This window comes from Salmo salar, chromosome 09, assembly GCF_965601325.2.
Source record: "Salmo salar chromosome 09, fSalSal1, whole genome shotgun sequence".
Taxonomy (NCBI): domain Eukaryota; kingdom Metazoa; phylum Chordata; class Actinopteri; order Salmoniformes; family Salmonidae; genus Salmo; species Salmo salar.
In genome coordinates this window covers 38703810-38717871 of record NC_138299.1, presented here as the reverse complement: position 1 = coordinate 38717871, position 14062 = coordinate 38703810, and the positions used below count along the sequence as shown (strand labels likewise).

Here is a 14062-nt window from a genome sequence, read left to right as displayed (position 1 = left end):
AATAGTGGACACAGTGGAAATAGTGGACACAGGGGAAATAGTGAACACAGTGGAAATAGTCGACACAGTGGACATAGAGGACATAGTGGACATAGTGGACACAGTGGACATAGTGGACATAGTCGACACAGTGGACATAGTGGACATAGTGGACACAGTGGACACAGTGGACATAGTGGACATAGTCGACACAGTGGACATAGTGGACATAGTCGACACAGTGGACATAGTGGACATAGTGGACACAGTGGACACAGTGGACATAGTGGACATAGTCGACACAGTGGACATAGTGGACACAGTGGAAATAGTGAACACAGTGGAAATAGTCGACACAGTGGAAATAGTGGACATAGTGGACACAGTGGACATAGTGGACGTAGTGGACATAGTGGATACAGTAGACATAGTGGACATAGTGGACACAGTGGACACAGTGGACATAGTGGACACAGTAGACATTGTGGACATAGTGGACACAGTGGACATAGTGGACATAGTGGACACAGTGGACACAGTGGACATAGTGGACACAGTGGACATAGTGGACACAGTAGACATTGTGGACATAGTGGACACAGTGGAAATAGTGGACATAGTGGACACAGTAGACATTGTGGACATAGTGTACACAGTGGACATAGTGGATACAGTGGACATAGTGGACATAGTAGAAATAGTGGGCACAGTGGACACAGTGGACATAGTAGAAATAGTGGGCACAGTGGACATAGTGGACATGGTGGACATAGTGGACATAGTGGACATAGTGGACATAGTGGACATAGTGGACACAGTAGACATTGTGGACATAGTGGACACAGTGGACATAGTGGACATAGTGGACACAGTGGACACAGTGGACATAGTGGACACAGTGGACATAGTGGACACAGTAGACATTGTGGACATAGTGGACACAGTGGAAATAGTGGACATAGTGGACACAGTAGACATTGTGGACATAGTGTACACAGTGGACATAGTGGATACAGTGGACATAGTGGACATAGTAGAAATAGTGGGCACAGTGGACACAGTGGACATAGTAGAAATAGTGGGCACAGTGGACATAGTGGACATGGTGGACATAGTGGACATAGTGGACATAGTGGACATAGTGGGCATAGTGGGCACAGTAGACATAGTGGACATAGTAGAAATAGTGGACACAGTGGACACAGTGGATACAGTGGAAATAGTGGACACAGTGGACACAGTGGATACAGTGGAAATAGTGGACACAGTGGACACAGTGGATACAGTGGAAATAGTGGAAATAGTGGACATAGTGAACACAGAGGACACAGTGGACATAGTAGAAATAGTGGGCACAGTGGACATGGTGGACATAGTGGACACGGTGGACATAGTGGACATAGTGGACATGCCTAAGTTTCCATGGATTGTAGCAAGTGGAAGTCACAGAAATATTCTCATATTGCTCTGTATGTAACTATCAGGTGTATTAAGGAGGAAACGCCTAAATGAGACAGGAGACATGCCATAATATAAAAAGTAGACTGAAGTACTATCTGAGTAAGCCAATGAGGAATGAATGAATAAGAGAGAAAAACATTTTGAAAAAGACTGTTTAATCAGAATTTAAAAACATGTACAGGAACAGAGAGGTTATTGTCTAACCCTCCGATCCACTAGTGGGACTATAGTAAACATCTCACTATAGCCAATTAAAATGTGTATTAAGACTGATTCCTCCAGACAACACAAAGACAGAAAATAACACAAAACGGTGGTTCCAAAAAGGAGCCTTTTTGGTTGTTTGTTTTTGTTTAGCATAGTATGGAGGATGCTGTAGAATGCTGAGTTGCCTTCTTCTTGCAACCCATTTGGTGTGGTGGATGAACCTGCAAACAAAAGAGAAAACATGTTAGATTTGTATTTTGCATAACGAAACAACAATCTTTAATGTTTGTAGCATTTGTAAGGTTGAGGTTGGTGGTGAAGGTGTATATTTTTCTCTGTGTATTTGCTTTGATTCTGGGGTGGCAGGTAGCCTCGAGGTTAGAGCGTTGGGAAAGGAATCAAAAGTTCACTGGTTCGAGTACCGAACGATACAAGGTGAAAAATCTGTCGCTGTACCCTTGAGCAAGGCTCTTAACCCTAATTTCTCTAGGGGTGCTGGACAATGGTTAACCTGCAGGTATCTCAGAAGGAGTTGGGAGGTGCAAGAAATACATTTTTTATTACACATTTGTGTGTAACAGGACAAATATAAGCACCCTGAAATTGTTATTATAATGAAGATCTAGTTGAATGTGACTTAAATGAACAGTGTTGGTCTATATTTGAATGAGTACACTGAATGGCCTGTACTGTACCTGAGTTGGTCTACTTAGTGAATGTGTGGCTTTCAGCTCCCCCACGTCCAAATCCTTTGGGGGGAGAGAAAAAGAGAGCAAGAGAGACAGAGAGAAAGAGAGAGAGTGTTGGGTCAGGGGACTGCATACTGTACGTCGACAAAACATTGACCCCGTTCCACAGCAGCTCTTCTAGAACCACCACACGGAACCAACATGTCCTATGACTACCGCTGTTCCAATTCCAACAGAACATTCCAACTATTTCTCACATTCAGGATATCTGTCAATGTAAGGGGATCGACTAGCCCACTTTTCAGAGACAGTGACTGTATTTTGAGGAGAGAGTTTCTAGGTTATCAGTAGATAAAATATAAAATATATTGATTGATAAGATGTTAATGACCCCAATGTTCTTTGTGGAAGCGTGAACCTTACCCACTGAGGTGGGTATCGTAAATGGTTCAAATTAGCTCATTCTGTCACAGGTTCACAATGAACAGACTTTCCATACAGGATGTTAGGGTCAGGAATACCCGATAGTGAGGTTCTCCTCCCAAAGATTACAGCGTGGAGCTTTATCAGAGTACGTATATAGACACACGGCTCCCATATCACTGAACTCAACTTATATATCAACTACCTTCTTACATTGACATGTACCTTGAACCAAAAACAGATAACAACCCTAGGTAATATGGTTACGATAATAGGGTTGTGATCTCTCTCAATTATGATATCCTCATTAAGATAGATTGTTAAGACACCTGTCACCTCTAATGTAGGATCATTATAAATAGGAACTCACCTTTAGGCCCAAATAGTGCAGAGTAGCAGGGGCTGTTACAGTAAGGCTTGCCATCGTGCTAGAGAGAGAGAGAGAGAGAGAGAGAGAGAGAGAGAGAATGAAAGAGAGGGTACAGGCTGTATTAGAACCAGCCTGACTGACTGAAAATACCAGCATGTGATTGTATTCAGATAAAAAGCCAAACAATTACATGAAAGATTAATGGACCAGAATGTGGGCTTAATTGTAGTTTATGACCAATACGATCTATGACAAGAGAACACATATCATAAATAAATGTTTCCAATATCCTTAATTCTTTCCTTAAAATATTTCTCATCTAATAATGAATTGTGTGTTATGTGTGAAGTGTGGTTGCACATGCTTGTGTGTTTGCCCGCGTGCGTGCTTGCACATGCATGGGTGTGTGTGTTTGAGTGTGCACGTGCGTAGGTGTGTGGTGTGTGTGTGTGTGTGTGTGTGTGTGTGTGTGTGTGTGTGTGTGTGTGTGTGTGTGTGTGTGTGTGTGTCGGCTGACCTCTGCGTGTGATCCGGCCGACAGCGTCTTGTTACACTTCTCACACTTCAGACAGGGTCTGTGCCAGTCCTTCCCCAGCGATGTCACTCTCTCCGCTGTGAGACAAAGAGATAATAGGACACGTTTAGCTAATGGACAATGGCCCACTCACAATGACATGCATCTTCCCACACCACACGAGAAGGGCACTGTAGTCTGCTGAGGATACTGTCTGGATGTCAGACTGTAGTCTCGTGAGGATACTGTCTGGATGTCAGACTGTAGTCTGGTGAGGATACTGTCTGGATGTCAGACTGTAGTCTGCTGAGGATACTGTCTGGATGTCAGACTGTAGTCTGGTGAGGATACTGTCTGGATGTCAGACTGTAGTCTGGTGAGGATACTGTCTGGATGTCAGGCTGTAGTCTGCTGAGGATACTGTCTGGATGTCAGACTGTAGTCTGCTGAGGATACTGTCTGGATGTCAGACTGTAGTCTATTGAGGATACTGTCTGGATGTCAGGCTGTAGTCTCGTGAGGATACTGTCTGGATGTCAGACTGTAGTCTGGTGAGGATACTGTCTGGATGTCAGACTGTAGTCTCGTGAGGATACTGTCTGGATGTCAGACTGTAGTCTGGTGAGGATACTGTCTGGATGTCAGACTGTAGTCTCGTGAGGATACTGTCTGGATGTCAGGCTGTAGTCTGGTGAGGATACTGTCTGGATGTCAGACTGTAGTCTGCTGAGGATACTGTCTGGATGTCAGACTGTAGTCTATTGAGGATACTGTCTGGATGTCAGACTGTAGTCTGGTGAGGATACTGTCTGGATGTCAGACTGTAGTCTGGTGAGGATACTGTCTGGATGTCAGACTGTAGTCTGTTGAGGATACTGTCTGGATGTCAGGCTGTAGTCTGCTGAGGATACTGTCTGGATGTCAGACTGTAGTCTATTGAGGATACTGTCTGGATGTCAGACTGTAGTCTGGTGAGGATACTGTCTGGATGTCAGACTGTAGTCTGTTGAGGATACTGTCTGGATGTCAGGCTGTAGTCTGCTGAGGATACTGTCTGGATGTCAGACTGTAGTCTATTGAGGATACTGTCTGGATGTCAGACTGTAGTCTGCTGAGGATACTGTCTGGATGTCAGACTGTAGTCTATTGAGGATACTGTCTGGATGTCAGACTGTAGTCTGGTGAGGATACTGTCTGGATGTCAGACTGTAGTCTGCTGAGGATACTGTCTGGATGTCAGGCTGTAGTCTATTGAGGATACTGTCTGGATGTCAGACTGTAGTCTATTGAGGATACTGTCTGGATGTCAGACTGTAGTCTATTGAGGATACTGTCTGGATGTCAGACTGTAGTCTATTGAGGATACTGTCTGGATGTCAGACTGTAGTCTATTGAGGATACTGTCTGGATGTCAGACTGTAGTCTATTGAGGATACTGTCTGGATGTCAGACTGTAGTCTATTGAGGATACTGTCTGGATGTCAGACTGTAGTCTATTGAGGATACTGTCTGGATGTCAGACTGTAGTCTATTGAGGATACTGTCTGGATGTCAGACTGTAGTCTATTGAGGATACTGTCTGGATGTCAGGCTGTAGTCTGCTGAGGATACTGCTTGTGTGCTCCATGATGTAATGTTACAGGCCTCGTTTAGACCAGCACACAGATAACACTTTAGTCACAAGAATATTGGGAGGGTGTGGTGCTTGGCTGAGTGTCTGAGGAGAGAGAGAGAGAGAGAGAGGAGACTCCCTGAGGAATACGCCCTCCATTCCCTCCCTATTTCCTCTCCTTCCCTGTAAATATAAAAACCCGATAAAGAGAGTATTTATCTTCGGGCTGAGCTGTGAGGAACGATTTGCAACAAACAGCCATCATGGAGCCGGTCGTTAAACAGGGGGGTAAGCCATAGTCATGGGTTTTATGGTTTTTATGAGCAGAAAAGCTCGGAGTGCTGTCTGTTGAGACCTATCCCACGATGCAATGGGAGAGAGGGCCAACTAAGCATCTGCTGTGTCTGATGGGAGCCAAATGCTGTAAAGTTCATCAAACTGAGCACACACACTCAAGCACATATACACATACATACATCACACACACTGAACACATATACACATACATACATCACACACACTGAGCACATATACACATACATACATCACACACACTGAGCACATATACACATACATACATCACACACACTCAAGCACATATACACATACATACATCACACACACTGAGCACATATACACATACACGCATCACACACACACACAATTTCAAAACATAAGGACAGGAGGTGCTGAAAGCAAAATGACATTCTAATCAATTTTGGTCATAAATAAAGTAGAGAAAATTCAAAACCCACTGGAGCGTAACGTTATCTCTACCATCTATGGATATGAATGAGGGTCCTGCTAAAGTCTTACTCAATACACCATTTAAAGTAAATGTTTAACCAATAGATGACAGATCCATCATGTGAACTCTTGCTTCGTATTTGGAATTACTGTAAATGATTCTGAAGGTCTCTACATATTGTAGAATTGCATTTGACTATACTGTATTACCGAGTTCCTGCACGGTAGGCATATGTATCATTAGTTATTTGTCAGTGGTGGAAAAAGTACCCAATTGTCATATTTGAGTAAAAGTAAGAGACCTTAATTGAAAATGACTAAAGTAAAAGTGAAAGTCACCCAGTAAAATTCTACTTGAGTAAAAGTCCAAAAGTATTTGGTTTGAAATATACTTAAGTATCAAAAGTAAAAGTATAAATCAATTCAAATTCCATTATATTAAGCAAACCAAACGGCACAATTTTCTTGTTTTTTAAATTTACGGATAGCCAGGGGCACACTCCAACACTCAGACATAATTTACAAACAGGGCATTTGTGTTTAGTGAGTCTGACAGATCAGAGGCAGTAGGGATGACCAGGGATTTTCTCTTTAAGTGCGTGAATTAGACAATTTTCCTGTCCTGCTAAGCATTCAAAATATAACAAGTACTTTTAGGAGTCAGGGAAAATGTAGAGTAGAAAGTACATTATTTTCTTTAGGAATGTAGTGGAGTAAAAGTAAAAGTTGTCAAAAATATAAATAATAAAGTAAAGTACAGATACCCCAAAAAAACACTTAAGTAGTACTTTGAAGTATTTTTATTTAAGTACTTTACACCACTGGTATTTGTCATGTCAGTGATTTAGGCCTCGATTCAATCCGTAGTGCTGAAGAACCGCACTGTAGCGCAAATTCAATGTAAAGATAATTTCCCGATTGAGCCGACATATGCAGCATTTACCGTGAATCCAGTCTCTGTGAACGCAGGAACATTGCCTTTACATTTCTATGGAGCTGTAGCACAATTCTTCAGCGCTACGGATTAAATCGAGCCCCTAGTGTGAGTATGGATCCATTCTGGCAACTGCTGTCAGATTATTGTTCCAGTGTCTCAGTACAATCAGTCGGTCAGTCAGTCAGCCAGTCAGTCAGTCAGTCAATCACTGTCTCAGTGCAGTCAGTAAGCCAGTCAGTCAGTCTTCCACTCAGCCAGTCAGTCAGTCAGCAATCAAATTCTACTGGGGCGGCAGGTAGCCTAGTGGTTAGAGCGTTGGACTTGTAACTGAAAGGTTGCTAGATTGAATCCCAGAGCTGACAGGGTAAAAATCTGTTGTTCTACCCTGAACAAGGCAGTTAACCCACTGTTCCTAAGCTGTCATTGAAAATAAGAATTTGTTCTTAACTGACTTGCCTAGTTAAATAAAGGTTACATTTTAAAAAATCTGTCAGTCAATCAGTGTCTCAGTGCAGTCAGTCAGTCAGCCAGTCAGTCAGTCCTACATCATTCCAGCTGGTTCTGTAGAGGCTGGGTGGAATGGAACCAGGTCCAAGGTTTGGCCTCCCTCTGGGCCACAGTAATTACCAGAGGTGTGGACTCGAGTCACAAATATGATGACTTGCAACTCGACTTTGACTTTAACACCAATGACTCGTGACCTTGAGCCTTTTGACTCGACCTGACTTGATACCCTCCCCAAGCCCAAATATTAAAAATGATGCTATTAAAAAAAGTGTGCAGCGCATCAACTCTTCATTTAACGGATTACAGTTTGAATCGGACTGCAGCCAATCAAATTGTGTCAGCTGAGAAAAAGTTGTGCGTGGCAGTGCAGAGGAACGTCGGCGGGTGAATTCACATGGAGCCCTTGGAAAGATGATACCCAAAATTATTATTTTCGGATATAAAGACGACGCTGTATCAATAAAAAACAGATTGCAACTTGCAAAACATGCGGGAAGAAAATTACAGACGGAGGCGGAACAATTTCCAATTTTGCTTGACATTGGAAGCTGCACAAAGAATGGTAAGTCGTGGCTAATATAGCCGACAGCTATATATTTTATTACTTTACTGGTGTATCATGTAGGCTAACGTAATGTTAAGTCAATGAGCCTCCACAGAGTCAGTCAGTGCGGGAACGTGATCATTGCACCCAAGATTGAGCTACAACTGGCTAGGCAGTTGGTAGCCTAAATCCTGCCTGATGTTACTGCTGTTCCTTAAACCATTGACATACGTTAGCCTACTGTAACCACACAGAGTGTGTGTGTGTGTGTGTGTGTGTGTGTGTGTGTGTTAAGGTTGGACGATTGTGTACAAGCCTACGTCGCCCGATTGCGCCCCATAGCGTTCCTCGATAGTCGATCACTATTGGGGGGGAGGCGGTGTTTTTCTCATGGCTACCCATGGAAATATAACATTTATTTGGAAAGTAATAAATATATAGATATTTTTAAAAGCATTCATGATTTGCGTAAATGTAATATACTATTACTCTTGTTAAAAATATGAAATGGTATTACATTTGGTGAAGAGCACATTATGACTTGTTTAGAACTCAAAACTTAAAGTTTAGGACTTGAGACTTGACTTGATTCTTGACGGTCTTGACTTGAGACTTGACTTGAGACTTGAGTGCTAAGACTTGAGACTTACTTGTGACTTGTAAAACAATGACTTGGTCCCACCTCTGGTAATTACTGTACTTCCACTAACAAGATGAGGAAACAGAGAAAGGATGTCCCTCTCCACTACCCTGGGACAGAATATAATGGTGCTGCTGTGTCTCAAGTGCTCTAGGTTGACTTACAGTGTCAGAGGGTAACAGAGGCAACGCTGTTGGGTTACTTATTCACACAGGGGTTTTCATTCCTACTCTGGAGCAATCATGGCCGACACGTTAATAAGGTCTATTGTGATTCATCGAACAACATTCCTTCACTTCTGTTGTCACCATTGGTTATGAATGGGCAGCTCATTCCTCAGGCACTCAGAGCTGTTGTCCATCTGTCTGTCTGTAGGTGGGTGTGTGAATGAAGTTTATATACAGACACAGATCCTTCAGTCCCCTTGATGTCAATGTCATGGGGTGTGTCTACTGTAATTGGGGTATGTCTACTGTAATTGGGTTGTGTTTACTGTAATGGGGGTGTGTCTACTGTAATGGGGGTGTGTGTGAGAAAGACCAACGACTCTGAATAACACTTCTTACACCACTCCAACTACCCTGAATAACCCTTCTTACCCCACTCCAACTACCCTGAATAACCCTTCTTACCCCACTCCAACTACCCTGAATAACCCTTCTTAGACCACTCCAACTACCCTGAATAACCCTTCTTACACCACTCCAACTACCCTGAATAACCCTTCTTACACGACTCCAACTACCCTGAATAACCCTTCTTACACCACTCCAACTACCCTGAATAACCCTTCTTACCCCACTCCAACTACCCTGAATAACCCTTCTTACCCCACTCCAACTACCCTGAATAACCCTTCTTACACCACTCCAACTACCCTGAATAACCCTTCTTACACCACTCCAACTACCCTGAATAACCCTTCTTACCCCACTCCAACTACCCTGAATAATCCTTCTTACCCACTGCAACTACCCTGAATAACCCTTCTTACACCACTCCAACTACCCTGAATAACCCTTCTTACCCCACTGCAACTACCCTGAATAACCCTTCTTACCCACTGCAACTACCCTGAATAACCCTTCTTACCCCACTCCAACTACCCTGAATAACCCTCCTTACCCCACTCCAACTACCCTGAATAACCCTTCTTACCCCACTCCAACTACCCTGAATAACCCTTCTTACCCCACTCCAACTACCCTGAATAACCCTGGATTGGCTCAGATCTGAATCTAAATGGTCCATGAAGATAATGTATTGAGGGAACACGTAGTTAAGATGACCTCTATTTGTGGTTCCTGGGTAAATCTCTGCACACTGTGATAGTTGGTGCCCTTCCTTGGCTCATACTCTCTCTTCTCTCTGTCTCTGTCTATCTCTGTCTAGCTGTCTCTCTGTCGTTACAGGGAGAGGGGTAAGTTTGATTGTTTCCCGCTCTCCTCTCTCTGGAAGCAGACAGTACTTTCCCTCCATCAGTCATTGACTTAAGCATCAGTAGAACGATTGCTTCCATCTGAGAGCTCAGCCACCCCTGGGAGAGAGAGGCAGGGAGGTGAGAGCTCTGGAGAGTCGAGATGGGGTGGGTAGAGAGAGAGAGACAGGGAGCTGGGGGCTCTGGAGAGTCGAGATGGGGTGAGTAGAGAAAGAGACAGGGAGCTGGGGGCTCTGGAGAGTCGAGATGGGGTGAGTAGAGAAAGAGACGGGGAGCTGGGGGCTCTGTAGAGTCGAGATGGGGTGAGTAGAGAAAGAGACAGGGAGCTGGGGGCTCTAGAGAGTCGAGATGGGGTGAGTAGAGAAAGAGACAGGGAGCTGGGGGCTCTGTAGAGTCGAGATGGGGTGAGTAGAGAAAGAGACAGGGAGCTGGGGGCTCTGGAGAGTCGAGATGGGGTGAGTAGAGAAAGAGACAGGGAGCTGGAGGGAGCTATGAGGTAGGTAGAGAAGATCAACCAAGGCAAAAGACAGTTTAGCAAGAGAGGAGATGGGGAGATAAATGATATGTGTAGAACAGGAAATAGGCCTCTTCTGGTAGGAAAACAGGCCTACAGTGGAACAGGTTGTGAAAAGCTACTTACGTGAAGATGGAGTTGCTGCATAAGCATTTCCAAGCTAGATAGGGTGTCAAATCAAATCAAAGTTTATTTGTCACGTGCGCTGAATACAACAGGTGTAGACCTTACAGTGAAATGCTTACTTACAGCCTCTAACCAATAGTGCAAAAAAGGTATTAGGTGAACAATAGGTAAGTAAAGAAAAAGAACAAAGAAAAGACAGTAGCGAGGCTATAAAAGTAGCGAGGCTACATACAGACACCGGTTAGTCAGGCTGATTGACATGTACTGACATGTAGATATGGTTAAAGTGACTATGCATATATGATGAACAGAGAGTAGCAGTAGCGTCAGGTTGCCTAGTGGTTAAGATTGTTGTGCAATGAACCGAAAGGTCGCTGGTTCGATACTCCCAAAGCCAACAAAGTAAAAAGTGTGCCGATGTGCCCTTGAGCAAAGCATTTAATGCTAATGGGTACTTTAAGTTGCTCTCGATAAGAGTGTCTACTAAAATGTAAGATAGTATAGCTGCTCCCTTGAGCAATGACAGATACTTTCTGAAAACAACTATTTTAGAGATTTATGAAAGAGAAAACTGATAACAGCCTACAAGCTAAAAAACTGAAGCTCAGCTTCAATACCCTATTGCCCTGAGACATTTTATTCAAGAGCTGCAGAGAGACGCAGAACTGTTTTTTCATGGGGGCTTTTTCAGCAGCACATGAAAAAAACGAAAAGGTAATCCGCAGAAGGAAAGTATGGCTCCCCAGCCAGCAAGGCCAATTCCTCTGACTGACAGGCCAACCTTACTGTAAAGAGAGACAGAGAGACAGAGAGAGAGAGAGAGAGAGAGAGAGGGAGAGAGAGGGAGGTGGGGGAGTTATGAGGTGGGTAGAGAGAGAGACTCTGTTCACGAACACTCTGGGGCTCTGTTCACAAACACAAACAGACCCCACAAACACAAACCAACCAAATCATGAGAAAACAAAATGAGGTGGAAACTGAGCTGCACTTCCTAACCTCCTGCCAATGTTTGACCATATTAGAGACACATATTCCTCTCAGATTACACAGACCCACAAAGAATTCGAAAACAAACCCAATTTTGATAAACTCCCATATCTACTGGGTGAAATACCACAGTGTGCCATCACAGCAGCAAGATTTGTGACCTGTTGCCACAAGAAAAGGGCAACCAGTGAAGAACAAACACCATTGTAAATACAACCCATATTTATGCTTATTTATTTTCCCTTTTGTACTTTAACTATTTGCACATTGTTACAACACTGTATATATACATATGACATTTGAAATATCATTATTATTTTGGAACTTCTGTGAGCTTAATGTTTACTGTTCATTTTTTTTATTATTTATTTCACTTTTGTTTATTATCTACTTCACTTGCTTTGGCGATGTTAACATATGTTTCCCATGACAATAAAGCACCTTGAATTTAATTGAGAGAGACAGAGAGAGAGAGGCAGAAAGAGAGAGAGAGAGAGAGAGAGAGAGAGAGAGAGAGAGAGAGAGAGAGAGAGAGAGAGAGAGAGAGAGAGAGAGAGAGAGAGAGAGAGAGAGAGAGAGAGAGAGAGAGAGAGAGAGGGGGGGGGGGGAAAGTATGGCTCCCCAGCCAGCAGAGTCAATTCATCTGACTGACAGGCCAACCTTACTGTAGAGTGAGAGAAAGAGAGCCTTTGTAGCTTTGTGCTATGTATCATGGCTTTGTGTGTCTCCAGCGATGACAGACTGACTCTGTTAAGCTACTGAAGTGAAGGAAATGTGCTAAATGGATCAAGACACATAAAATGATCTGTCCGTACGTCCAATCAGTTCCTCCCTCCATGGACCTCCAGACAGAGGGAGACCAAGGTTCTTGGGATTCACCGGATAAAACAACCCATTACATTTCCTCTTCTTCTCATCTTTCATTTAAGTCGTCACTTAAAATAAGTACAAAAGCAATATTTTCCATGGGGAATATTAGTTTACGAGATGGAACCAGTGGTCGTAATTTGATGGCACTCGTTTTCCTTCCCTAGCCTTGATCATAATAATATTAGTTTACACCGTGCCCGTCTGAGATGTCATCTCCCTCGCAGTGCTTGTGCTTGTCAGTACACTTCCTTACTATATCAGTTGTTGAGAAATAAGATGGGTAGGCTCCAACACAAACAGATGGTTACTGCCAACTTGAACATGTATGAATTCCCCATTTCAAACCTGATATATAGCTAGTGATTTCCTATTCCAATACAAGTCTGAGAGAGATATTGTATTAGGATGTCTTAATGCCCGCTGTAGCCTTTTATCCCTGTGTTATTTTATCCCCTCTCTCCCTAATGCACTAAGTGCCGTATGCTAAGTCACTGACTTAGCAGGACCTGCAGTACCACAGCTAGTCTGTTGTCAAGCCGTTATCACTGTTGGAAAATCTCCAGAGTCTGAGGGGGAAAAGACTCCCATTAAATTCACTGCATCAGATTTTTGTAGAATTATGTCTTCCTCTTTTGGGAAGGGCAAATAAACATTGCAGTCATTAACCAATTAGTCAATTAGTATTACTAAAATTGTTATTAACTAGTTACTAAAAGTTTGCATGCCAAAAAGATTCTGCAGTCACAGACATGTTTTTTCTATATATAATCCCTAACAGGAAATTGCTCAAGCGAAGCATTGCTCCTTTTCTCTCACAATCTCTCAAGAGCTTTTTTACAGCTACAGACAAGTTGGTTAACTAAACTGTATTGAACTGTCCACAGGTTTCGTCAAATGTGAAATATGGTATGATAACCCCAAGCAGGTATGTTGAATAAAATAAGTGCACCCTGTTTAGCAAAAATAATGAATAATAATTTTGATCGACACAATAAAGATGTCTTACCGAAGTAAACTTCCTTTGTGCATTTTGGGCACTTCGGCATGGTGATGTGTTGGTCTCCGGGATAGAAAGAAGTATCCTAGTTGAATTAATGCTCACAGCAGTTATACAGCAGCAGCAGCCCACCTGTCCGTCCTAAACCACGCCTCGTTGTGAAATGCAGATGTTTGCGCGCCTTAGTATTTATACCGCCTAGGAAATAGTTGCGCTCCGCGGAACTGAATAGAGGGTGAGGCTTTGACAGCGTGTGTGTGTGTGTGTGTGTGTGTGTGTGTGTGTGTGTGTGTGTGTGTGTGTGTGTGTGTGTGTGTGTGTGTGTGTGTGTGCGTGCATGTGTGTGTTTTTGTGTGTGTGTGAGATCTTATAAATATATATATATATATATATATATATATATATATATATATATATATATATATATATATATATAGAGAGAGAGAGAGAGAGAGAGAGAGAGAGAGAGAGAGAGAGAGAGAGACAGAGAGAGAGTACAA

General features: G+C 43.0%; 1 protein-coding gene across 1 annotated transcript; it reads right to left on the bottom strand.

Annotated features, from left to right (window-relative positions):
* Positions 1-1574: 1574 nt before the first annotated feature.
* Positions 1575-13826, bottom strand: LOC106611282 (cysteine-rich protein 1). Its single transcript, XM_014211328.3, has 5 exons — positions 13572-13826; positions 3647-3741; positions 3130-3187; positions 2343-2396; positions 1575-1868 (listed from the first exon to the last, which is right to left on the bottom strand). Exons 1-4 carry the CDS (start codon positions 13609-13611, stop codon positions 2353-2355), a joined length of 237 nt encoding a protein of 78 aa, XP_014066803.2. The 5' UTR covers positions 13612-13826; the 3' UTR covers positions 1575-1868; positions 2343-2352.
* Positions 13827-14062: the final 236 nt, after the last annotated feature.